This window comes from Molothrus ater, chromosome 21 (genome assembly GCF_012460135.2).
Source record: "Molothrus ater isolate BHLD 08-10-18 breed brown headed cowbird chromosome 21, BPBGC_Mater_1.1, whole genome shotgun sequence".
Lineage (NCBI taxonomy): Eukaryota > Metazoa > Chordata > Aves > Passeriformes > Icteridae > Molothrus > Molothrus ater.
Genome location: NC_050498.2, coordinates 4,247,095 through 4,270,386, shown reverse-complemented (window position 1 = coordinate 4,270,386; position 23,292 = coordinate 4,247,095). Strand labels below are relative to the sequence as shown.

Here is a 23,292-nt window from a genome sequence, read left to right as displayed (position 1 = left end):
GAATAACTCACCAATCTCTTATTGTTCTCTACCCTTTTCCTGGTCATTTAGGAATACTCTGAACAACCCAGCCCACGTTATGACTTCCTGTTTAACTGTACTGGTGACTATTCTCAGTTGTGAAAGCTGTATTCCAACTTTCTTGATTGTCTAGTTATTAGTCCACAAGAGCCCTTCCAACCTAAGAGATTTAGGAGCTGCTTTATGAGCTACTGTTAATGGATCTAATCAAAAGCTATTTGGCAATTGAAACACAAGGTAATAACCTCTCTGCCTCATCCAACAGCCCCCCAGGGCCAAGGTGCCCCTCCCCAGCTGAGCAGGGGTGTTGGACAAGACCCTTTTCTGACTCAGAGATAGGGCAACTGAGAGGTGTTTTAAAAACTTTTTATTCTAATTTCAGTCTCATAAGAAAGGTGGGACAATACAGATGTTATAATTCACACTATCACAATTAGAAGCCAACTATTTCTTAATTACAATACACTGTAAGTGTTTCTTGGTCTATCAGCTTTAGCCACACCATGCTGTAAATGCCTTAAAGCCAATAATCTAAAATTACCTCTTGTGGGTCCAACTGCAATGCATCTTTTATAGTTCTAGTTCTCCAAAGTATCTAGTTGTGGCATTCACATTCTCTGAAAAAATTCCTTTGCCCAGGGTTTTCTCCTGGGAAGCGGAAAGGCAGCGAGAGAGGCCTCAGAGAAGAGAAAACCAATTCTTATCTCATTTGCTTCTCCTGTGTTGTGCTCATGTGGAATGTATTTGGAGATTGTTTACCCACAGGTGATTGTTCCATTGCATTCTGCTAGGAGTTGTTTTCACTCTTTGGCCAATCAAGGCCAAGCTGTGTCAGGACTCTGGAGAGAGTCAGGAGTTTTCATTATTATCTTTTCAGCATTCAGTAAGTATCTTTCTGTATTCTTTAGTATAGTATAGTGTAATAAATTAGCCTTCTGAGAACATGGAGTCAGATGCATCATTCTCTCCCCTCATCAGTAGACCTGCATTTACAATATCCAGTGTTTTTTGCAAGACCATCCTTTGAAACTTGTTTCTAGCTCCGTTCTCTCTCAGCAATGTCTGTCCTATTCCATGGCATTTCTAAGTCAGCATTTCTTATCTCAAGCTTTGCATACAGATGCACACTGTGTGAGCCTCCTGGCAGGCTTGGAGAATTTTCCATGCATCCATTTCCCCCCAGGGCCGAGGCAGAGGCTCTGCCAGGGCTGGGTACTCACAGTACTCGATGCCCAGGACGATGTCTCGGAAGTAGAGCCGAGCCTGCTCCTCGCTGAAGGGCTGCTCACTGGGCACCTCCATGACAGGCCTGGTGGGGACAGGGACAGCCTCTCAGTGCTCTGCAACACCCAAACACTGGAGCAGTTTGTTCTCCATCACCACATGCCAGCACTGAGGCTCCCAGGAGGTGCTGTGACAGGGCAGAGATGGGTTATCCCTGCAGGGAGATTGCTGATTCCACAGAGGAGCTGGAGCACCACTGGCACTGGCAGCTGGAGCAGAAGAGCTGTTCCCAGCCTGCCTGGGCTTCCCAACAGTGGGAGAGTTATTTGGGAGGCAGGGAAGAAGCCAGCTGACACAAACTGCTCACCCAGACAAACAGTCAGGATTGCAAGTATCAGGAAGCAGGATTAGAATCACAATTTGTTAGCACAGACCTTATTGGCTTAATATTGTTTGTGAAACCTAAAATGAATTGACTGGGGGGAAGGACCCACCAAAAAAAACCTTGCAAACAAAACAAATGTTCTTTCTGGAGGTGGTGATGCTTTGGTTACTGAGCTTGGCTAGTGATGGGTGGCTTTGCATAGCCCTGAGCCAGCATGAGCCACATCCTCATCATCATCAGGATTAACTGCTGAGGTCTGCACAAAGTAAAACACCACTCACTGACAGTCCCAATGGGACAAGAACAAAGCTGGACCTGGCCTTCAGCTTCCTGCTGAAGCTGCCCATGGCTGTGAGCACCAGCACTGCCATGGGATCCCAGTGAGCACTGGGGACAGTGCCTGCTGCTGTGCTCTGCATGTCCTGCCTGCTGGGCTCAGCCCTGACACAACATCATTGTGCAGCTGGTCTCCACTCAGGCAGAACCTACACACCAACCACTGGCTCAAAGGTTAAATGGGAATGTTTTCTGTGCATTGTGCTGAACTGCTTTAAAAGCCTATTTAGCTGCTCAGGGCTCAGCCACCACCAGAGCTCAGCCATTCAGCCCTCAACAGCCAAGGTTACCTGGTCAGCTTCTCCTCTCCTTTCCTTTGAATGCTGCCACTGCTGAGGGAAGCACGGGGCTCTACAAGCCCCTCTTCTGCCTGTGCCTGCTGAAAGCTGAGGGCAAAGAGGCTCTAAGAGCCAGCCACAATCTGCTGTTCCCCTGTGGATGAATGGCTGGAGCTAAGGACTGCTGCTTTGGTTTTTTTCAAGTTTTTTGATGTTTACATTTTTGTAATGGAGTTTTTCCACATACTTTTTATGTAAATAATGATTGTTTTGTATTTCTTTTTAAAAGAAGAAAATAGATTTTAAAATATTTTAAAATATATTAAAAATATTTTAAGAATATATTTTGTATATATATTTAAATATATTTTATATACTATATAAATTATATCAATTATATAATATAATATGATATATTAAATATATATTATTATATAATATATAATACATAATATATATAATATATAATATATTTATATATTTAATATATTTAAAATCTATTTTAAAAATTTATATTAAAATATTTTTTAAAAATCTTTTTCAAAGAAGAAAAATAGATTGTTAGTTTGACTAGTGTGGCTGGAGAAGTAGCAATTTCATCCTCCAATCCATGGTCACTTTTGAAAGTCCATAAATATTAAGAGTTCAAAAACAAACTATGTTTTTTTTACCTTGGATGTCTCAGCTTCTGCATGTCATGAATTTCGTGTCCTATTGCAACAGAGGACCTGCACTGGGGGCTAACCCTGCATGTGCACACAGCATCCACTGACTGCTCCTGGACTGCTCCTCCTGGCAGCCAAACCCTGCCAGAGAACAGCCCCTGCCAACACCAGGCTCTGTGGCCCTTCCCCTCAGCACCCAGCAGCAAATCCTCCCTGCAGCATTTCCCTCTTCTCCCTGGTTGCCCACTGGATTGATGACCTTCACCTCCCATTTGTGTTTTCCTGCCACTGCCTTCCCTCCCTCTTTTATGCACATTTTTCTGTTGCTGAAACCAGGGAGAGATGTGAGAGCAGGGCTGGCAGAGCCACTAATGGAGTCTAATTGCCTCCTGCCAGAGGCAGCCAGGCTGCACTTGGATGAGCCACAGGTTCCGCAGCCTCAGCTGTTTCCAGGAGCTCCCTCTCCTACAGGTCAGGCATCAGCCTGATCACCAGGGAGACTGAGGAGCCTCTTGCTACCAACCCCCTGGAGCTGGCAGCTTGTTCATGGGGACAGAGAGGAAAAACCTCTCTGGGAATCTCCTCCACCCTGGGCACAGAAATCCTGACCTCAGAGCAGGGACTGCAGGGCTGCAGAGTCAGTCCAGGTGTAGCAAGGAGCAGAGAGGAACCTCTTAGCACCTTATCCCTTCTTCTACTATGGAAAACAAATGTGACAACAGCACAGCCCCCCATGAGAGGCTGGTGCTGAGGGCAAAGTGAGGCAGCAGGTGCCAAGTAAATCTTGGTGCAACCACACACCCCTTGGGTCAGAGGGAACCCAGCACAATGTTCCTATTCCAACCTTTTCTTCCAGGCACCTGATGAGGAATTGTCACAGAATTTGTTTTCCAGATCAGAGTCTGGCACCAGGACATGTCCTCCCAGCCCATTTCTATTCACCACATCATTCCAGGCTGTAGCAACCTGGAATTTTTGGGTTTTGCCCGCCCTGCAGACAGGGTCTGCCCCACTGGACACATCAAACCTCCATTTCACATAGGAACCTGATGAAGAACACCAAAATTTTCAACAGAAGGGGTCCCGGGAGGGCTACTTACCCTTTCCTCATGAGGTCAAACACTGCAAGAAAAGGAAATAAACCATGAATGAATGAAAAGAGCAGCCTGGGCTTATTTGTTATTCATCACCGACAAACACACATCCATTCCCATACCTGCAAAATCAATTTATCTCCACTCATTTCTCTTCCCTCACCCATGACAAGGACACCAGAGGATGCAAAATGAAAATATTCATCTCTTCAGCACAGACAAATATCCCCCCTCCTGACAGCTCTGTACAGGGACACAATGGGTGCTAATTTATCACCCATGGTGCTGCTGCTCTGGGTGTCAGCCCTGCTTGATTTGAGCCCTGTTGTACCTCCAAGGGAGGGTGTTTGGTGTGACATTCCCACTAAACTGCTGACAGCAAAGGAGATGCTGTAGGAACATGCTGCTCCATTTCTGCTGTGTCAATCAGCAGCACAGCTACAGCTTTGTCAGAGCCAAACACTCCCTGGCAGGAGCCACTGAGGAGGATTTGCTGCTGTGAGTCGAGGTTTGCAGAGCACATGAGTTTGTGTGTCTGATTAGGAGGTTGGGGAAAAGCTTTTTTCTGATCCTGCTCTGCAAACAGGAGAAGGATCTGCTTTTATCTAGAGCAGGAGAGCTCTTTCCCCATGAATTACACCGGGATTTCTTGCACCTCTCAAAAGATCTGAGCAGATCCCCTCCCCAAAGCACTGGGTACAAACACAACAGGGCAGCCTGAATTGGCTCACCTTGCCCTCCAGAAGCTGCAGCTTGTGGAACCATTTAATCATTCAACTGCCCTGTACCTCTGCAGGTTGCTCAGTGCCTGCTGACATCCCATCCCAAGTGCTCACAGCAGTGCCTGATCCCAGCAGTCACAGGCAAGGAGCAAACACCTCTTCCTCTACACCTGCTCTGCACTGGGGGGTATTTTTGGAAGGAGAAAGGTGCAGTTTTCATCAGCTGGGGCAGCAGCAGGAGGGAGCAAACCCACTTGCAGGAGGTTCAACCCTGAGCAGTGCTGCTCCTTCTGCCCAGGGAGCTGCAGAGGCAGGAGCTGGGTGTGCCTGAACTTGAGGGGATTCCAGGCAGGGGAGAGGGGTGATGGAACATGGACAACAAGGATATGGCTCTGCTCATCACTCAGGGACAGCACAACCTCAACAGGACCAGGAGACTCCCCATTGCTGTTCTGCTGTTTCTGGGATGGCTCTCTCACTCCACAGATAGAGCTTGGTTGAGTTTTGGGGGGTTTTTTCCCCTCTGCAGCTTTCTACCTCATCTCTCCCCATTCCTCCATCCCCAGGAGTTCAGTCCTTCAAAACAGCCTCAATCACCCTCCCCACCACCAGTGTCATCACTTTGAGATGCTGCCAGATGCCACTGGGGTTTCAGCCCAGAGGGAAAAGTGGCCTTTCAAAGGCAAATTGCTTCATTTGCTAGGCAGAGTCCTCCTCCAGGCAGCTTCAGAAGTGTCCCATAATTATTTCATGAGGAGCAGTCTTTGAACCTGCTTCATCAGGAAACAGTTTGGGGAAGCAGAGATGTAAAAGGGTCAGCCATCCCCTCCTCCAGCCCATCTCAGAGGGCACCTCAGGGCCTACCAGGCCTGTCCCTCAATGTTTTACCCAAATTTGGGTTAGGGATGGCTGGCACTGTCAGAGTTTGGAGGAGAGGAAGACAAAATGGGTGGAATTCCCTCACCCTCTGCATAAACACCCAGTCAGGCATGGCTTCCCCACCAGAGGTGGGAGTGCTGCTCCCTCAGGAGGTCCTGAGCCTCTGCAGGGGTCACAGGGAACACTCCCAGACAAGACTGGAGTGACTCTGGAGTCACCACCACCATCCACAGCCTAGAGAAGTTTCACAGCAGGAGGACAAGGAAACCATCCTGCACCTTTCCCTTCCCTCCTGCCTCGGGGGCTGGAATCAGCTGGGACAGAGCAGCTGCCAGGTCCTTTCAGAGTCCCCATGGCAAAGAGGTGTGCACAGCTGGACTGACACAAGGTTGCCTTACCCTACTGCACAGGGCCTTTCCATCCCAGCTGCATTTACAGGCGTTTAAACAAAAAAGTCAGCAGAGGTTGGCACAAGTTTCCTGCAGTATTGACCCCGAGTCCTGGCACGTGGCACTTGCAGCACCAGGCCCAAGCCCAGATGGTTCTGTTAGCTTATGAGACTCACATACCCATGTACAAGTTGTCCTCTGCAGGATCATCAAGGACCTGAGAGATCACAGAGAAATAAAGGGAAAGAGGGAAAAAAGTGAAAAACAGCAGAAAAAAAAAAAGATTTTAAGCAAGTAACAGTCCCAGTACACTGTGCTGAGCTGCATAACACTGAGAATAATTTAGGCTAATATTTAGAGTCCTGCAGAGAATTTGGAGGGGTTTTGGAGGACAGATTTTCCTGTCTCCAGAAAAATCTGGGCTCCTGCCTGTATTTGGAGAAACAGCCTACCAATAAAGGCACTGCTTGTCCTAAACTGACCTCAGTCAATAATGAAAATGGCACTGAAGCCTTGCACTTGTGCACCTTCCCAGGCTTGTCTGCACACAAGTTTCATGATCAAAGCTCACTGCCATTTCTACCAGCACAGTGAGCTGCCTTCTCCTGGGCACCAGCCCAGGCTGAGAGCGCAGTTTGTCCTGCACAGTCAGTAAGACTTTGCTTGGAATCACCAGCCTAAATTTATGAACATCTGTATTAAACCAATTCTGGCTGAAGTAGGAACAGTTGAAGAAAAACCCTCTTGTTGCAATACAAACCAGATTTGTTTCAGCATAATTTAGGGTGGAAAAGCAGCTCACCTCTATCAGCTTAACGATATTGATGTGGTCCAGCTTCTTTAGGATGGCTATTTCCTGATAGACCCTGTCCAGGGGTGCCATGGGCTTGGGCTGCTCTCCAGAGGATGCTTTGGAGCCTCTGGGAGGAGGCCGACCTGCAAGTGGGACAGCACAGTGAGGAATTCCTCCTTTGGCAGCAGCAGGAGCAGCACTGGCCCCTCTGCACACCCCTCCAGCTCTTCTGCAAGATCTCATCATCACCTTGTTCTCATCCCAGAGCTTTGCAGTCTCCCAGCTGGAGCTGAGCTCTCCAAGTCCCACTGAGAGCAGCTGCTCCCAGCTGGGGCATCCTTTGGGGTCTCTGGCTGCTCAGAGTGACCCCAAGAAAAGTTGGAAAGTCTCTTTTCCCAGCCTGGCACTTGAAGAAAGAGTCAGGGCTCTTCATTTCTCACTCTCAAGGCTGTTTATTTTATCTTATCTATAAAATTCTTTCTGCTGTCCAGCCAAGGTCTGCTCAGCAAGACAGTCCAGGCACTCTGCCTGCCCCCGGGCTGTGTTATGTCTTTATACTAAAAACTACATATACAATATTTACAATTCCTTTCCAATATCTGTCACCTATGTTAGACAGTGAGCTTCTACTCTAAACCAATCTAAAAGTGCCAACATCACAGCAGAAGATGGAGGCCAAGAAGAAGAAGGAGAAAGGCTGGACATGCCCAGTTCCCTCCATCCTGCCTCCTGAACCCTCATTCTAAAAAACCCCAAAATCTACTTTTTCACCCCGTGATAAATTCACCATCATTCTACTTAAATTGTTGTGGCTTTCAGATCTTCATCTAAGGTTGGTAATTTGCTCCATGGGTGATAATCAAAACCACAGGGGCATCTTTGGCTCTGTGCCAGGGTCTCTGAGCCCCCTGGCAGGGGTCCTGGCTGCTCAGGACAGACAGAGGGATGCCCTGGGTTCTGACAGCATCCCACGGCCCAGCCTGCAGCCAGGTGCTATCCCAGGGTAAGGAAAGGAGGGGAACACCCTGCCTAATTCCAGTACTTAATTAGGCCTCAAAAATGGTGAACATGGAAGAGTCAGCACTTCAAAGAGACTCACAAAAATCAGAGCCAGGCATCTCATTACTGAGGGTGTTGGATTTCCCTGTGGCTGTATCTGCCCCCTCACCACCCCCTTTTAACCAGCTCCATTTTAACATGGGCAGCTGTCACAGGAGGCCACTCTGCACCCCTTGCAGACAAGGTTTCTACAGAGAAATCTGGCTGAGGACAACAGGCAGACCTCTAAATGTGAGATACCCACGTGGAAATCCATACTGCTTCAAGAGCTTCTTTTTGGAGAGGACTTTCATAGCCTGGAGGAAAGAAAAAAGCAGTGTTAAAACTGAACAAGAGCCAAAGAGCTGATTGCTGTGACCTGGAGTGTGCTGGGCATCAGGGACTGGCTCAGGGCTGCTCCTCAGCCTAGAGCAGGGTCCTGGTCAGTGCTGGCCACACCAGACAGACACTGACCCAGGCTTTCCTGAAAGAACCATCTGTTCCATTCATCTTTCCCCATGAAAAATTCTCAAATTCATTTTCAAATGAAAAAAAAAATCAAATTCTTTTTCAAATGAATTTCAATTTCAAGGAATTTAAGATTCATTTTCAAATGGACAAAGAAAAAGGAGCCCCATTTCTGCATTTGGGGCAGAAGCTTGGGGGAAGAAGCGGGTTCCTCTGGCTGACCCACTGTTTTGGGTGATGTTATGGCCATGCTCCAGCTCAGAGCCACTTCAAGGCTACTTCATCTTAGTTTTGGTCTTGTCAGGGGGTTTAAGAAGGAAACTGAACCCAGGCAGCTGCGGTGTGGGAAGGGGTCAGGGCGTCACAGACATATTTTATGAAAAATCCTTTTGCCAGGATTTTTCTCCTGTGAAGCTGAGAGGCCTCAGAAATGAAATGTGAACAATGGTTATCTGCTGCTGTGGAATTCAACAGGTGCATCTGGGATTGGTCTCATGTGGTTGTTTCTAATTAATGGCCAATCACAGCCCAGCTGTCTCAGACTCTCTGGTCAGTCACAAGATATTATTATCATTCCTTTCCTTTCCTTGCTAGCCTTCTGATGAAATCCTTTCTTCTTTTAGTATAGTTTTAGTATATCTTTTTCTTTTAATATAATGTATATCATAAAATAATAAATCAGCCTTCTGAACATGGAGTCAAGACTCTCATCTCTTCCCTCGTCCTGGGACCCCTGTGAACTCCACCACAGTCAGGGTAATTCCCTGCCACCCAGCTGGCATCAGCATAGTGGCAAAAGGCAATCTGAATTTAATAAACAGTCTTTGTGCCTCCACCTGCTCTGTGCATTAATAACCTTTTGGAGGGCCACTCAAACCCCCCGAGTGGCCCAGCACATAAATATTTAATGAGAAACCAGCTCATGGTACAATTTGCTTAGGAAAACAGTCTGTGCTTCCAGGAGCTGGGATGGTCACCCACTCCTTCCCCTCCCTAAGGGGTTACTCCTATTAATATAGCATCCAATATGTAATTCCCACTGGAATGACACAATCTAACTAACCAAGGAGCCCTGCAGCACACAGTCAAACTCCCAGGAATTTTGCATCAGTACCACAGAGGCAGGGTTTCTGCCCATTACCTGTTTTTAACCCCCATATCAGGAACAGGTCACCAAACCCACTCCAGTGAGCTCCTTCCCAAGCTGCTGTTCCTGGCAATGATGGCACCACAGTGCCCAAACATCCCCACGTCCCACTAGTGCTCCAGGTTCATGGCTTGCTGAAAGGATTGTTATTTCTGGTACTGATCCAGTGAAATCCTCTGGATTTGCACCCATGTAATTGAGAAGAGACACTGAGCAGTGTTTCAATCCTGCCTGACAGCTCCAACCAACTGTTAGAAATGATGGTGTTGAGAGACAGACTCAGAAGTGCTTATCTGTGACTTAGCACAGCTCTGTGTCCAATACAGGCAGCCAAATAAATGACTCATGGTCTGCTGGAAGAGGATCCAAGATGTGCACAACCACCTCCAAATACAGCCAGGACCAAGCCTGCAGGACTTCCTACGCTTCCCATTTTATCTCTCCATAATGAAAATTTATGAGAAAAATCAAAGGAATTAGTACATCCATTTCTCTTTCAACCACTGCCAACCCAGGAGGAGCACTCTCCTCTTGTTCCAATCCCATCTTGAGTCCTTGCTGCCTTCTGGCAAGGAGCTTCAGAAAAAGGACAAAACAGAAGATGCAATTTGCTGCTGAAAGCTCCTGAGTTTGGGAGCTTGGGGGCCTCAGCCTGAGGAACTGAACCATCACCAGCAGCCATGCCCACACCAGGACAGTCCTTCCCAGGAGAGGCTGGAGGGAGCAGGAAGGCACAGAGAGGAGCCATAGGCTAAGACAAGACTGGCTTTTGGGGACAGAAATAGAGGGAACAGGAGCTCCTGCTGTCACCCAAACTCCTTGAAGGGCACTTGAGGGGCAGTGGGGGGTGACTGCATTGCAGCAGAGTTGACTGCAAAACACCACTACTGCTGGAAGGAGCACCAGGATGTGCTTATACCAGTTTGGAGCACCAGTATCTGCTACTGCACAGGCAGGGCTGGGGCAGAAGAGAGGAACTGTCCCACTGGGCTGACAAACTCAAACAGGGACAAACAGCAAAGTTCATAATGCAACAGGCCAGAAGCACTTAATTATCCCAAGGGCAGAGAGGAGGGCAGGTGGCAGTGAAGCCTCACTGTAATTACAGAGAGCTGGCAGGACCAGGCTCCCTCCTGAATGGTGGCTGCTGCACTGGGAGCATCTCAGGGATGCTTCAGCAAACCTCTCCTCCCAGGCTCAGTGCCTGACAGAGCCAGACATTTGTACTCACAGGCAGAGCTAATTACCCAGATAATGCTTTTCTGATAAAGAACCAGCTCAGAGCCAAGCTGAGGGATTTTCCCTTTGCACAGGCAAGTGTTTCTTCAGTATTCTCAGGAAAAGAGGGAGCCTGGAGATTTCCTCCACACATCCTCCTCCCGAGCGTGGACGCGGGTCCTGACATCTCCCTTGGAGAAACAGCAGGAACTGTGTGCTTCTCTTTGATGTGTGTTTATTTTCTAAGTTTCCTGCTCTCTTCCTATCAACCCTACAGCTGGAAGCCACAGGGAAGCTGCCTAAGGGAAAGGAGATCCCAGGCTTATGGAGAGGAGGAATGCCTGTGACACAGCAGCAGGACTACAAGCTGTGGGTAATGACAAGGGCAGAAAGGCCATTGGTTTTGGGAGGGAAGGGTGACAAAATGACTGAGCCAAGTGAACTCATCACCTTTCCCTGGTGATGCTCTCACAGTGCTCAGAATCTCATTTTATTTGCTAAGGGAGAGACTTGTGCTGCAAGGGCAGAAGCCTGTGCACAGTCCCAACTACAGCTCCCAGGGGAGTGGGATGCTGCTCAAAAATCCCTACTAACCATCTAAATCCTCTGCTAGTGCATGAGGGCACTCTGTGGGAATGCTGAACAGACCAGAGGGTGTTCCCAGCCCTTCTTCACCTGTCCTGCCTAACAACAACATCCCTCAGACAAAGCAGCTGAGAGGGAAGCTCTGCTGGCAAAGAGGAGTGTTAGAACTGAAAGAAAATCCTCAACCAGACAGGCTTAGCTGTCATGGCCTTAAAATCCTGTCCTGAGTTTGTCACCTTCTATGCCATCAGCAGAATTCCATCATCAGCTGTGCCCCATCCACACTGTGCCACCCCAGCAGGGATGCTGTCCTGGAGCTCACCTGTCCCCAGCTGTCACCTGGCTGAGGCAGCCCCTCAAAGCCCTCAGCTGAACAGCACGAGGTGCTGGACTGAGCCAAGACCCCTTCCCTGCTCCCCACGGCCCTGGCAGTGGTTCAGCAGCTGTTCTGTGAGCCAGGGGATGAGAAAGGCAGGAGCTGTGCCTTCCCTTCCCTCCTGGATGACAACCAAAGTGGGTTCTCCAGGGGCTGGAAAGTTCAAGGCTTGCTGCTGGCCTCCTGCTCAGCTGCAGCCCTTTGTTCAGCCACTCCTTTCAGGAACTTGGGAGGAGTTTCTCCCCATCACTGAGACTTGGTAGGAAACAGCCCTCTGTGCAAAGATTGTTAGGTACAAACAGAGGCAGAGAGCACAATCACACAAATCTTGTTTCTTAGGAAACAAGATTAAAAAAGAAGGATGAAAAAAAGAAAAATCCACTGACAATCTAAAGGCTGTTGCCTTGTTCCAGCAGTAGCATAACAAATGCCCATCATAACCACTTTTCTTTGCAGGCTGATTTAGAGATTGAAAATAGGAGGAAGACATGACCTGAGGCATCAAAGAATCAAATTCCATCAGCACAACGATTCCAATCTAGATCTCTCCTTGGACACATTTGCCTTTGCTTTTTATTTGCTGCTTTTTCACAGAGCTTGGCCTTTGATTTTTCCCTTAGTCATTGTCAAAGCATCTCCTTCAAACTGAGACACTGAAACCTTTCCAGTGTGAAGGGCTCCTGGGCAGAGCCCCACAGCTGTGACAGCTCCATGAGCCCCAGGAGCAGCAGGGTGCTCTGCTCTGGCAGCCAGCTCTGCTTTCCAGTGGGGTCTCCTCCTTGGAGGGAGCACTGGCTCACAAACCTGCTGCAGAAATTCCAGTTTCCATGGCCTAACACATTCCCTGCATCCAGGGATGTGAGCCAGGACACTTCACAGCCCTGCCAGGCGCTGTGGTGCTCACAGCAACCAAGGGCAAAGCTCTTAGAAGCACTCCCTCATCTTTAGTGGAAGGTAAAAAACCCACAAAGTAAACACAACCCATCCACATTTTTTCCCAAATGTGGTGGTTGAATTCTTTTCTTGAGAGTTTTTCCTAATTCTAGGCCAGATCCAAAACTCATTAAAGCAGCAGCAATCTTTCCTTTGGCTTTGACAGGAGCTCTATTCAGTCCTTGCTCCCTATAAACTCTGCCTTTTTAAGGGAGCCAGCAAAGGGTCCCACACCTCAGCAAGAATCAGGAGCCACACTCTGAATTATACCCCTAAATAATTTTTTTTCTTATTTTTTTACAATTTAGGTCCTTGTTATTGCAGCACAGTAGCTTGAAGGCAATAAAAAGAAAGCAACACCCTGGCCTCATGCTGAACCACTGCAAATTAAAATCAGTTATAGAAGCAGAATATCATAGAATGATTTGGGTTGCAAGGGACCTTAAAAATCATCAGTTCCATCTCCCTGCCATGGGCAAGGACCCCTTCCACTAGACCAGAGTGCTCGAAGCTCCATCTAACCTGGCCTTGCTCACTAAAGGAAATCACCAAGGGCTGCTGAGACAAAAAACACCCTCCAGGACTAAATCTGGGGGAAAACAAACACACAGAAAAGGCCCTTCCCAACTGTTAGAACCCCAATTGCTTCTCTTAACCGCTGGTAAGAGTCATGAGGCAGCTCTGGGGTGCTGTGCTGAGGAGCAGGGATGGGAAGGCCAGGCAGGGCAGGATGGAAGCTGTCTCAGCTCTGGGAGAGCCCCAGGGTCAGGCACAGCAGGCAGGTGGAGAGCTAAGCAACCATTAGCCAGTTATGCAATCAGCTGTTTCTCTGAAGCCTTGAAAAGCCTGCCAGCTCCTGAGCTGGATGAATGTCCTGGAAAAGCAGAGGTGTCTCCACCACGGTTTGCCCTCCAGAAAACAAGCACAGCTGGCTGGGAGGATGAGGGTGGAGGCATGTGGCTGCACTGGGGAGGGGATCAGCCTCCCCTGCCCTGCCAAGAGAGGAACAAGGACAAGGGACACAGAGTTCAGAGAGGCCCATCCCTCCACACACCTGCCAGCATCACCCTCCCAGCCCAGGATCAGCTCAAGCCCAAAGGGAGATGGGTGAAGCCAAGAGCACATCCCTGCAGGGCTGGCACTAAGGGGGTCTTTGTGCCCTGCCTGCCCCAGGTGAGGCTCAAACAGCCCCAGGCACGGTGCCCCTCCCAGGCTGCAGCACCTTTAAAGTGTTTGCTTAGATTAGAATCCAAGATTAAGTGGGGATTAACTGACACACACCAGGCTAACCTGCACACAGGCTTTCACTTTTGGTTTGGATGTGACCAGCTAAATCTCCATGCATGGGGTTAATCTGCATCCAGAGCAGGGACAGGAGTGCAGCAGGCAGTGCTACCCTTTGGTTAGGATGTGACCAGCTAAATCTCCATGCCTGGGGTTAATCTGCATCCAGAGCAGGGACAGGAGTGCAGCAGGCAGTGCTATCCTACACCCAGCTCTCCTGGCTGAGCTGTAACAGATGCCCTGCCCACACTGGGCACCTCAATGGCATTTCCTGAACAAAAAGGCAGTGCCAAAATGTAAGGATTACAATTTTCAAAGGAAAAAATACTTTCATCTGGAAATAAACATGATTTATGGATGTGATGTATTCCCACTCTGTGCTACCAGTGCTGGCATGCCTGTGCTGGTGGGACAGATGGATCAGGGAAGCCAGGGCTGGCACCATCCCTCTCTGCAGAACAAACCATCCTGCTGCAGGGCATGGCAGGGAGGCTTTGGAGGGCAGCAGAGAAAAGGAGCCACTGGAAAAAGCTGTGGTGCAGCTGTGAATCAGCTTGGAAAGGATGGGAGATGGAAAGAATTGTGGCTCCTTTCCTTGGCCAGCTCCAGGGCACCTTGGCCAGATTTTTGTCTCATCTCTTCCATCCTTCATTTCAAGAGATTCCTGCTGCAGCTCCATCCCTGCTGGAAGCCCAGAAAGGCTGAGGAATACCCACAGGCACACAATTCCCACCTGACCACTTCAGCCTGGTGTGTCACTTGTAATAAAGAGTCAGGGAGGAAAAACTACCTGGGGAGCAGTGGGGAATGAGCATGCTTTATGTTCCACAGCACATTCTTGCTCCCCTTTGTCCCAGGGCAGCACACCAGCCTGCCTGGCTGCTCTCATGGGCCCATTTTCACCCCACTCTCACCAAATGCACTGTGGAGCAGCAGGGCTGTGTTGGGTTGAGGTTCAACAGCACTGCAACCCCACAGCTCAGCAGATTCCTGCCCTGGCATCCATCAGAAACTGCTGCAAGCTCTTTCCAGAAGCCTCCAGGCACAGCCACACATAGCAAGGAAGTTTTCTTTCCTTCCAGCTCCTGCTCTCAGCCTGAACAAAACAAGCCACAGGGCAAGCCCAGGGACATGAGCACATCTGCATGCAGACTTCACAGGAATTCCAGCTGGGATGGTCGAGATTCAGCTGCCTCTGAAGGGAGAAGCCCAGGGCAGGAGCCTCCAGCATAAGCAGCCTTTTGGAATATGAAACTCCAATTCTGGCTTTGTTAAACCCCAAGACTTGCCTTCAGTCTTGCACCCTACACCTCATGCCCTGGCAGTGAGCCTGGTTCAGTGTCCCCCAGGCATCCCCACAGGGGTGAGATGCAGGGAGCCTGGCAGTGCTCAGCCCCACTACCCTGCTCAGCCTTTTCCTGAGAAACTCCCCTATTTCCTTACAAAACACTCCTGCTGTGGGATTCACATTCTCTGAACTTGAGAGAAGCAGTGAGAGAAGGAGAGAAAAGAATGATCAGAACAATTCTTATCTCATTGGCTGCTCCTGTGTTGTGCCAAAGCAGAATGCAATATGGAGATTGCTTAGCCAGAGTGATGGTGCTTTGTTTCCTTGGCCTGTCAGGGCCAGGTGTGTGTGTGTGTGTGTTGGGACTGTGGGATGACAGTCATGAGATTCTGGGCAGTTGTGTGCACTTGGGTGCTTGGCAGATCCAGTTTAGATGTAGTGTAACACAGTGTAATATGATATAGAATAGTATAGTATAATGAAGTGATTAATTAGCCTTCTTTTATTCATGGAGTCCTCCTCATCATTCACAGAGAAATTCACCTTCACAGAGAAAAGCAAGGCACATCTTCCCAAGAATATTTCTGAGATTCACATTCTGTGAACCTCAGAGAATGATCAAAACAATTCTTATCATTTGCAGTGCCTGTATTTGTGCCAAAGTAGAATGCAGTGTGGAGATTGTTTATCCAGAGTGATGGTGCTTTGTTTCCTTGGCCTGTCAGGGCCAGGTGTGTGTGTGTGTCTGTGTTGGGACTGTCACTGACAGTAATGAGATTCTGGGCAGTTGTGTGCAGTTGGGTGCTTGTGCAGACTCAGTTTAGATGTAGTGTAATATAGTATAGAATACTATAGAATAATAAAGTAATTAATGAGCCTTCTGCTAACCATGGAGTCAGATGCATCATTTTCTCCCCATCGTCAGGGTTGCCCTGATTTACTCTATCCTGCTCCTTCCAGGCCAGGCTTCCAACGCACAGCAGGTGCTGAACACCACCACCCACATGCCTCTAATTTCAGGTGACCTGCTTCATAGCTAGAAAATGCCAAGGCAGATCAGCAGCATGTTCTGCCTGTTACATAAGGCACCCACCCGTCCCTCCCTCGCAGCAGCTCCGTGCCCAGAGGGAGCCTCAGCTCCTGCAAGCCCCCCAAAATCTCAGGGACACTGCTGAGAGCAGCCAGGCAGAGAGCAGCCAGCAGCACAGAGAGGAGCAGAGCAGAGGCACACTCACATAATATTTGTCATCATTCTCGTTGTAGGCCAGCTTCACCACGCCGTAGGAGCCCTGGAAATGAACAGGAATTGCAGGGTCAGCTCAGCAGCTCCACCTCAGCCTCCTGCTGCTCGAGGCTGGGGTGATATATGGTTTCTTCTAGCCAAGTCTTATAAGCTTTTAGAGATCTGTATCACACTCAAGATAGCTCAGCTACATTAGAAAGCATAAAATTAGCAAGATGGTTTCTGTAGTAGTGCTGGAAACAGAAAAGTTTTAATATAAGGCAAAATAACAAAACTCTTTACAGAGAAAAACTGAGCCAGGTGCAAGAAGATCTTGCTCCTAGTAGAACACTTCACAAAAGCAATTAGTTTCTTTATTCTCTTCTTTTTTTTTAGTAAATTGCTTAAGCAAGACTTTTTGGCTCCTGTCCAATTGGCTGTCCTTAAGTTTGAAGTGAAGTCTCCCAAATTCTATGAAGTGTCTTTTTACCTAATCAAAGAAAGAAACCTCTAAACTTTTTTTCCTTTTTAAGGAAACAAAAGATAGTTTTGTCACTCTGCCAGCAGAGAGCACATCCCTATACTGGGGGACCAGAGCTGGGAAAAAAACAACTCCCAAGGCCCCAGAGCATGCAGAGCCCTGAGCAGTCTGCAGGTGATGTGACCCCACAGCAGGGCTGGATGGATTATCCATGTCTGGAGGAGTTCAGTGCCACCCCACCACCCCCTGCCCTGAGCCAAGGCCACCACATCTGCCTGAACTCACACAGGGGTGGGCAGCAGACAGAAAAATTTTCTCGGTGCAAATTTGGAAATTCTGCATGAGCACCTTTCCTGTTCCACCAAGCACATGGTGCCCAGGCAGCTGTGCAGACCTGGACTGCTGCTGTACCCACAGCTCCAGGGACAGCCTGAAGCCAAACTCCATCCAAAATGCTGTTTTTCCAAAGGCCCAATAAACACTCATTTTATGCAAGTAAGACATGATCAGGTATTATCCCTGACATATGTCTATTGAATAAATGAATGGGATGAGCACCAGAGCCTTCAAAATATTTCTCTTGACTTCACTGAGAGTTGAAATAAGGTTCTGGTCTCTGAGGAGACCCTCTCCCAACCTCCCAGTGCCCACCTGCTTGCTGTGACCCACAGGGAAGGAGGGAGGCAGGGACAAATCCACCTGAGAGGAGGTTTCACACTCTCCTTGAATCCCACAGAAGCCCTAGGTGGCTCTGAAGCTGTGTGTGAGCTTGGGATGGCACCTGCTGTGCCACCTGCACCCTCACCCCTGCCAGCAGCCAAATGCACAGCCCATGGCCCAGATGGTGGGGGTGCCATCCCACAGCCTGGGGCCTCGCCTTTTGGAGGCATTTGGGCTAATTAAATTAAACTGGTGCTGGAGGTGTCTGCAGCTCAGGCTGCAGCCTCCTGTGCCTGCAGCTGCAGAGGCAGACACAGCCCCCAGACAGCAGCACTGCCTGTGGAGCCACCATCTGCAACCATGGCACATGGCCAGAGGTGCAGGTGTCTGAGCTGCTCACCAGCCCAGACCTCTAAATAACTCCACAGGAATCGCTTTTGAATCATTCTGCAGCTTTTAAACGTGCACTAGAATTAAAGAAACATTTCATGGGATGTAAAAACTTTTAACTTAGTCCTGATGGGGACCAAACACCTGCCCTGATCATCTTTTTGGGTTTTTGTTTCCTTGTTGTGTTGTAGTAATGCATCAAAGGCTCTTAGTGTTACATTTGGCAAGCAAACACCCCTGAAAGGGAGCCAGCTTAACCACCTTCAGAGGGAGGAAAAATAAATCCAGATTTCACAGGAAGTAACTCCACTGCGACCTTGAACAAAACTTGCTCAAACTAATATAGAAAAAAACCTCAAAAATACTCAAAAAAGCCCCCAAACCAAACACAGCTTGCAAGGAGCCTTGGCCAGTGAGGTCCCTTGGGCTGGCACAGCCTTTCCAGCCCCACTCAGATGTGTGGCACAGGCTGGTGTGACCAACATGAACCCCAGTACTCACCTTGCCTATTTCACTCTGCAGCTTGTACTGGTTTAATTGCACACAGTCCTGCAGACAAAAGGAGAACATAATTAGAGTATTGGTAAAGGAAATGACAGAGTTTGAATCAGGTTCAAGTAGTGGCAGAGTGCTAAATAATTAAAGACTTAATCTCACTTACACTGGTGTATGTTACACTATAAGCACTGCTTTTTTTGTTGTTGTTTTTGGGGTTTTTTTGACAACCCAAGACAAAACAATTATGGGCTGAATTCTGATTGTGCTGGTGCTGGTGTAAAACCACCCCAGTTCCCCAGCCCTGCCCTGGGTTCAGCCCAGCAGCCCCTGGCTTGTTTACTTTAACCCTCTCCACTGGACTGTGCTCAGTGCCAGGCAGGAAAATCCCTGTCCCAGCTTCCCTGGGCTTTACAGCCTGGCAGCCCCCAGCATCCAGCCCTGGGTCCCAGCATGAGCCTGTGCCCTGCCCAGCACCAGCCTGGCAAGCACAGAGCCCCTCTGGCTGTGCCTGCACCAGAGGAACCCTCACCTGCAGCGTGGGCTGCTCCTCCAGGAGAGCACACAGAGCCCAGCTCCTCTGCTGGGCAACACAAACTGTTGGGAAGGATGAAAGTTTGACAAGAAAGTCTCACAGATGCTTAGCAGAAAGATTTTTGAATGTAGAATCTGAAGAAGGAATAGAGATGGAAGCAAGTTTTGATATAGAAGAAAAGAATTGCTGAGCCAGTCTCACTGGATAACCAAGGAGGCAAAGGGTGTGTGAGTTAGAAGGGGTTTTATGACTTAGAGCAAAGGATAAACCCACCTCAAACAAGAAGATGTTTTTAACAAGCAGAAAGAGAGCACAGGCAAACAAAACAGCAAATGTGGCCAGTAGAAAAAAGGTCTCAGAATTTTCCACTGCAAGAAAACTGAAACACAACTTCTAGCTTAAACTGTAATGTACCAACTTTTAGTGATTGGAGAACAGTAACATGAATATGGTAATGATAGTAGTTATGATAGGCTGTAGATAATAGTTAAGGTACAGATTGGTTCTACTGCATTAAGATGCTCAGCAAAGAAAAGTCTATAATGCATTGTAACCAAAAGAAAAGTCTATAATGCATTGTAACCAAAAGAAAAGTCTATAATGCAATGTAACCTAAACTCAGGGTCTCAGGGCCTGCCTGCAGCTGGAGCTGACAGCTGTGGGCACAGCTCTGTCACCCACCACCCTGGACTGCTGGAACACCTTGGATCCAATAAACTGCATTTTGGAGACTGCCTGTAGTCCTGCATCTCTAATTCAGGCTCTTACAACAAACAGTGGTACTGACATGGTATTTGCTAAAATCAATCACCCCAGAGCAGCTCTGATCTCTGCTGCTGAGGAATCCAGCCCTGAACCCCACGGGGTGGGGATGGGGTGATGGGTGCTGAGATCCTCACAGACCAGGGGTGGCCAAGGGGGAAAACAAGGTGGAACAGAGGATTCACAAAGCCAGCTGGTGTTGAAGCCACCCTTCCTTTGGAGCTGCACACCTTGCTGCAGAGCCAAGCCCTGGGCAGAGCTGCAGCTCCTGCTGGCACCTCTGCAGTGCTGGCACCAGAGAGTGGCTGCAGTGGAGTTTGCCTTGTCCTCACTGAGCACAGCCCTGAGCTGCATTGCAGGGCAGGGAAGAGCCTCCACCTTGGAGGGGTGAGGAAAAGGCAGAGTTTCCAACCCCAGGCCACAGTGTGGGCTGAGCTTTAGATGGGATGCACTTCCCAAGCCAGCATTTTTGAACATTTCTGCCCAAAACTGCCAAGCACTAAAGCAGGCTGGAAATTCACAGCCAGCCTCTGCACTTGTTTGGGAACAAAGCTGATATAAAACATGCAGACAGGTAGATTAGCCTTCCCATAAACCTCAAAATAGCCCTGCCATCCACAGAAGCAGCACCAAAAAATAAAAACAGTGCCAGATGCCTTCAGTCCCTTTGTAAGAAGAGGGGTGTGAGAGTCCCTGCCCCAGCAGCATTCCCAACAGCAGCACTCCTCTGCCTCTCAGGGCCAGCACAGGTGTGGGAGATGACAATTTTGACCTTTCTCCATCACCAACCAGAAAACATTCCTAATGCTCCTGACTCAAGAGATCATCACAATAAAAGGAATGGGGGACTGAGGACTTTTTTTCCTCATGGCTTGTCAGGAATACAAAGAGTGGTTTAAATCCTGATCTTGTTGCCAGGGAAGGAAGTTTTTTCCAGCTCCCTGACAGGGAAGAGCAGCCATCTGTGAGTAATGGGGCCATAGGAGTGTATTAACTCTGCTGCTAGCAGAGCACATATCTTTCCAAAGGTAAAAACCAATCCATCAGAACTAGGAGCACCAAGAGAGGAGAAAGCATGACCCAGCAAAAGTCAAGATGCAAGGCATGAAAGGAGGGGGCAGCATGCAGGAACCCAGGGTATGGACACAAGGAGGACAAATTCCCCTGCAAACACTGTGCCAGCAGATTCACTTCCCAGTGTGAGGCTGTGGTGACTTTCACAAATTCAGCAGCAACACTTTTCTGATGTTGTCTCCTGTGTGGGTTTCTCTGTGCTCAGCTCTGTACCCCTCGCCTGGTCCTGTGAAAACTGCAGTGCTGCAGAGGGTGAAACACCAACTGGAGCAGCTGGGACAGGCAGGAAAAGCGACCATTCCTCCAAGAAAGCCTCCAACCACTTCACATCTCCTGCTCTTCAAACCAGGTCTTGCTAGGAGGCCTTCTCCCTGAGCAGGGATCACTTGCAGGACCAGATACAGCCACACACAGGCATCAGCCCTTTGCTCTGCACTCAGGATCTTGTTTCAAGCCAAGGTGGCATCTCTAAGGCACCAAGACTTCTTCTTCTTCTTGCTCACAGACTGCCAAGGAAACCATGGTGGCATTTTTCCCTCCTTCCAGAAGGAGCAGAGCCCTTTGTGCGGGATGCAGTCCGTCCATCCATCCATCCATCCATCCATCCATCCATCCATCCATCCATCCATCCATCCATCCATCCATCCATCATCCATCCATCCATCCATCCATCCATCCATGCCCCATCCATCCATCCATCCATCCATCCATCCATCCATCCATGCCCCATCCATCCATCCCCCATCCATCCATCCATCCATGCCCCATCCATCCATCCATCCATCCATCCATCCCCCATCCATCCATCCATCCATCATCCATCCATCCATCCATCCATCCATCCATCCATCCATCCATCCATCATCCATCCATCCATCCATCCATCCATCCCCCATCCATCCCCCATCCATGCTCACAAAGCAGGAGCAGGGACTGTGCCTTATCCCTGTGCCACCAATTCCTTTGACTCTGACCTCCCACCACCCCACCCTCTTTCCCCTGACCAGAAATCACCATTCTTATCCCCCCCAGACTGATCACCTGAAGCATCTCCCCTGGGGCTTCACTGCTGCTAGATGGAGCTTGTGACACCAGAACTCCCATTTTTGGGGACAGTTTTCTGAAAGGGATGGATAAACACGGAGAGGGAACACCCAGAAAGTTCCAAGGGAAAGGCAATGGACAGATGTGCAGCACAGCCCCCCAGAGTTCACCCCTTGGAAGGTCCTTCACTCTTAAAAAAAAAATCACTGAATTTTTTACAGATTTTTTTTTTAACCCAAATGCAATGCAAGAATTTTGGATAATGCAAATAAATGAAATTGTGAATTCCTCTAGTTTCTTGAAAGGAACAAATAAATAATTTGGTTTTTCTTTCAATTTACCCTGAACTTAGTGCATAACAAATAGGTGACACTCACTGTCACCACCTGGCCCACACCCCCAGTGCTCTCCACTCAGGTAATTCCTGGTGGGAAGCACCATCCCTTCAGCTTCTGCAGTGCTTCCAGCACTTGAGCTGCACTCAGCAAAAATCAAACTGGATTATAGGTGCTTTCTATGTTTTTTCCTCTTGCTGAAAAGAGCATAAATCACTGCTGAAGTGACTCCTGCCACGTGTTGCTGCATTCTGGAAGGGTTATTCTGTTATTTGCTTCTCCTGCAGGAAGTGGGATAATTGTCCTATTCCTTTATCAGAGAAAAACACCTATCTCTGGCCAAGTGTTTCTTTCAGATAACATTGTACAATTCTCTTGATTTCATCAGGCTGGTGTATTTGCAGCTGCTGATAAATACAAATAGAGCAGAACTTTAATGAGATCCCTTAGTGAAAAGCTGTCACCAAATTAGACTGAGCCAGTCCAAGTGTGCAATAATTGTTTCACCTTAAAAAACAAGATGCCCTCCGTGTTAACAAGTCCAAGGTATTAGTCAAGAGAGGAAGGGAGGGAAATCAATTGGTCAAAAATCATAAAGAACAGTGCAGCCCAGGCCCAGTTCCAGAAATCCACTGTGGCCACCACTGGGTGACAGAAACCCTGAGAAACTGAGAATTGAGCTGTCCCAGGGGAGATGCATGGATGGGAAGGGAGAACCAGAGATGATTTCCAAAATCAGACATTTCTGAAAACAGACATCCTACATACATATAATGGAGAATACATATATAATGGAGAATATATATATAATGGAGAATTTTGTCCCCTAAACAAAGCCAAATTCCCCAATCTGAAAAGAATTTTCAGCAATTCAGAGATACACCTTAAAGAGAGTCATGGAAGAAAAATGAGGAAACACTGGTTTAAACTCATCCTGCCTAGAAGGGGGAGTGAAGGCAGTTCTGAAAACAGGCAAAAATGAAAAGAAAGGCCAGAAAATGGGTATTGAGGGCAGCAATGAATTCCAATTAGAAAGTTGCTCAGGGACAGAGAAGGACAGACAGGAAGCCCAGACCTCGTGGTGGTAAGAAAATCAACAGATTTTTAAACATCATCCAAAAAGAAGTGCACAAAGGAAGCCCAGCCCTGCTGCAGTGCCCTGGCCATGGCT

General features: G+C 48.4%; 1 protein-coding gene across 3 annotated transcripts in view; it reads right to left on the bottom strand.

The window, feature by feature from the left end:
* The window catches only part of CAMKK1 (calcium/calmodulin dependent protein kinase kinase 1), a 99,666-nt gene that overhangs the window by 32,138 nt on the left and 44,236 nt on the right, over positions 1-23,292 (bottom strand). For all 3 annotated transcript variants that reach the window (XM_036394993.2, XM_036394995.2, XM_036394994.2), the window contains exons 3-9: positions 18,378-18,425; positions 16,359-16,412; positions 8,090-8,141; positions 6,796-6,929; positions 6,174-6,210; positions 4,010-4,031; positions 1,242-1,330 (exon numbers count right to left, since the gene is read on the bottom strand). In XM_036394993.2, the coding sequence (XP_036250886.1) occupies positions 1,242-1,330; positions 4,010-4,031; positions 6,174-6,210; positions 6,796-6,929; positions 8,090-8,141; positions 16,359-16,412; positions 18,378-18,425 (436 nt within the window). The remainder of the gene's footprint in view (positions 1-1,241; positions 1,331-4,009; positions 4,032-6,173; positions 6,211-6,795; positions 6,930-8,089; positions 8,142-16,358; positions 16,413-18,377; positions 18,426-23,292) is intronic.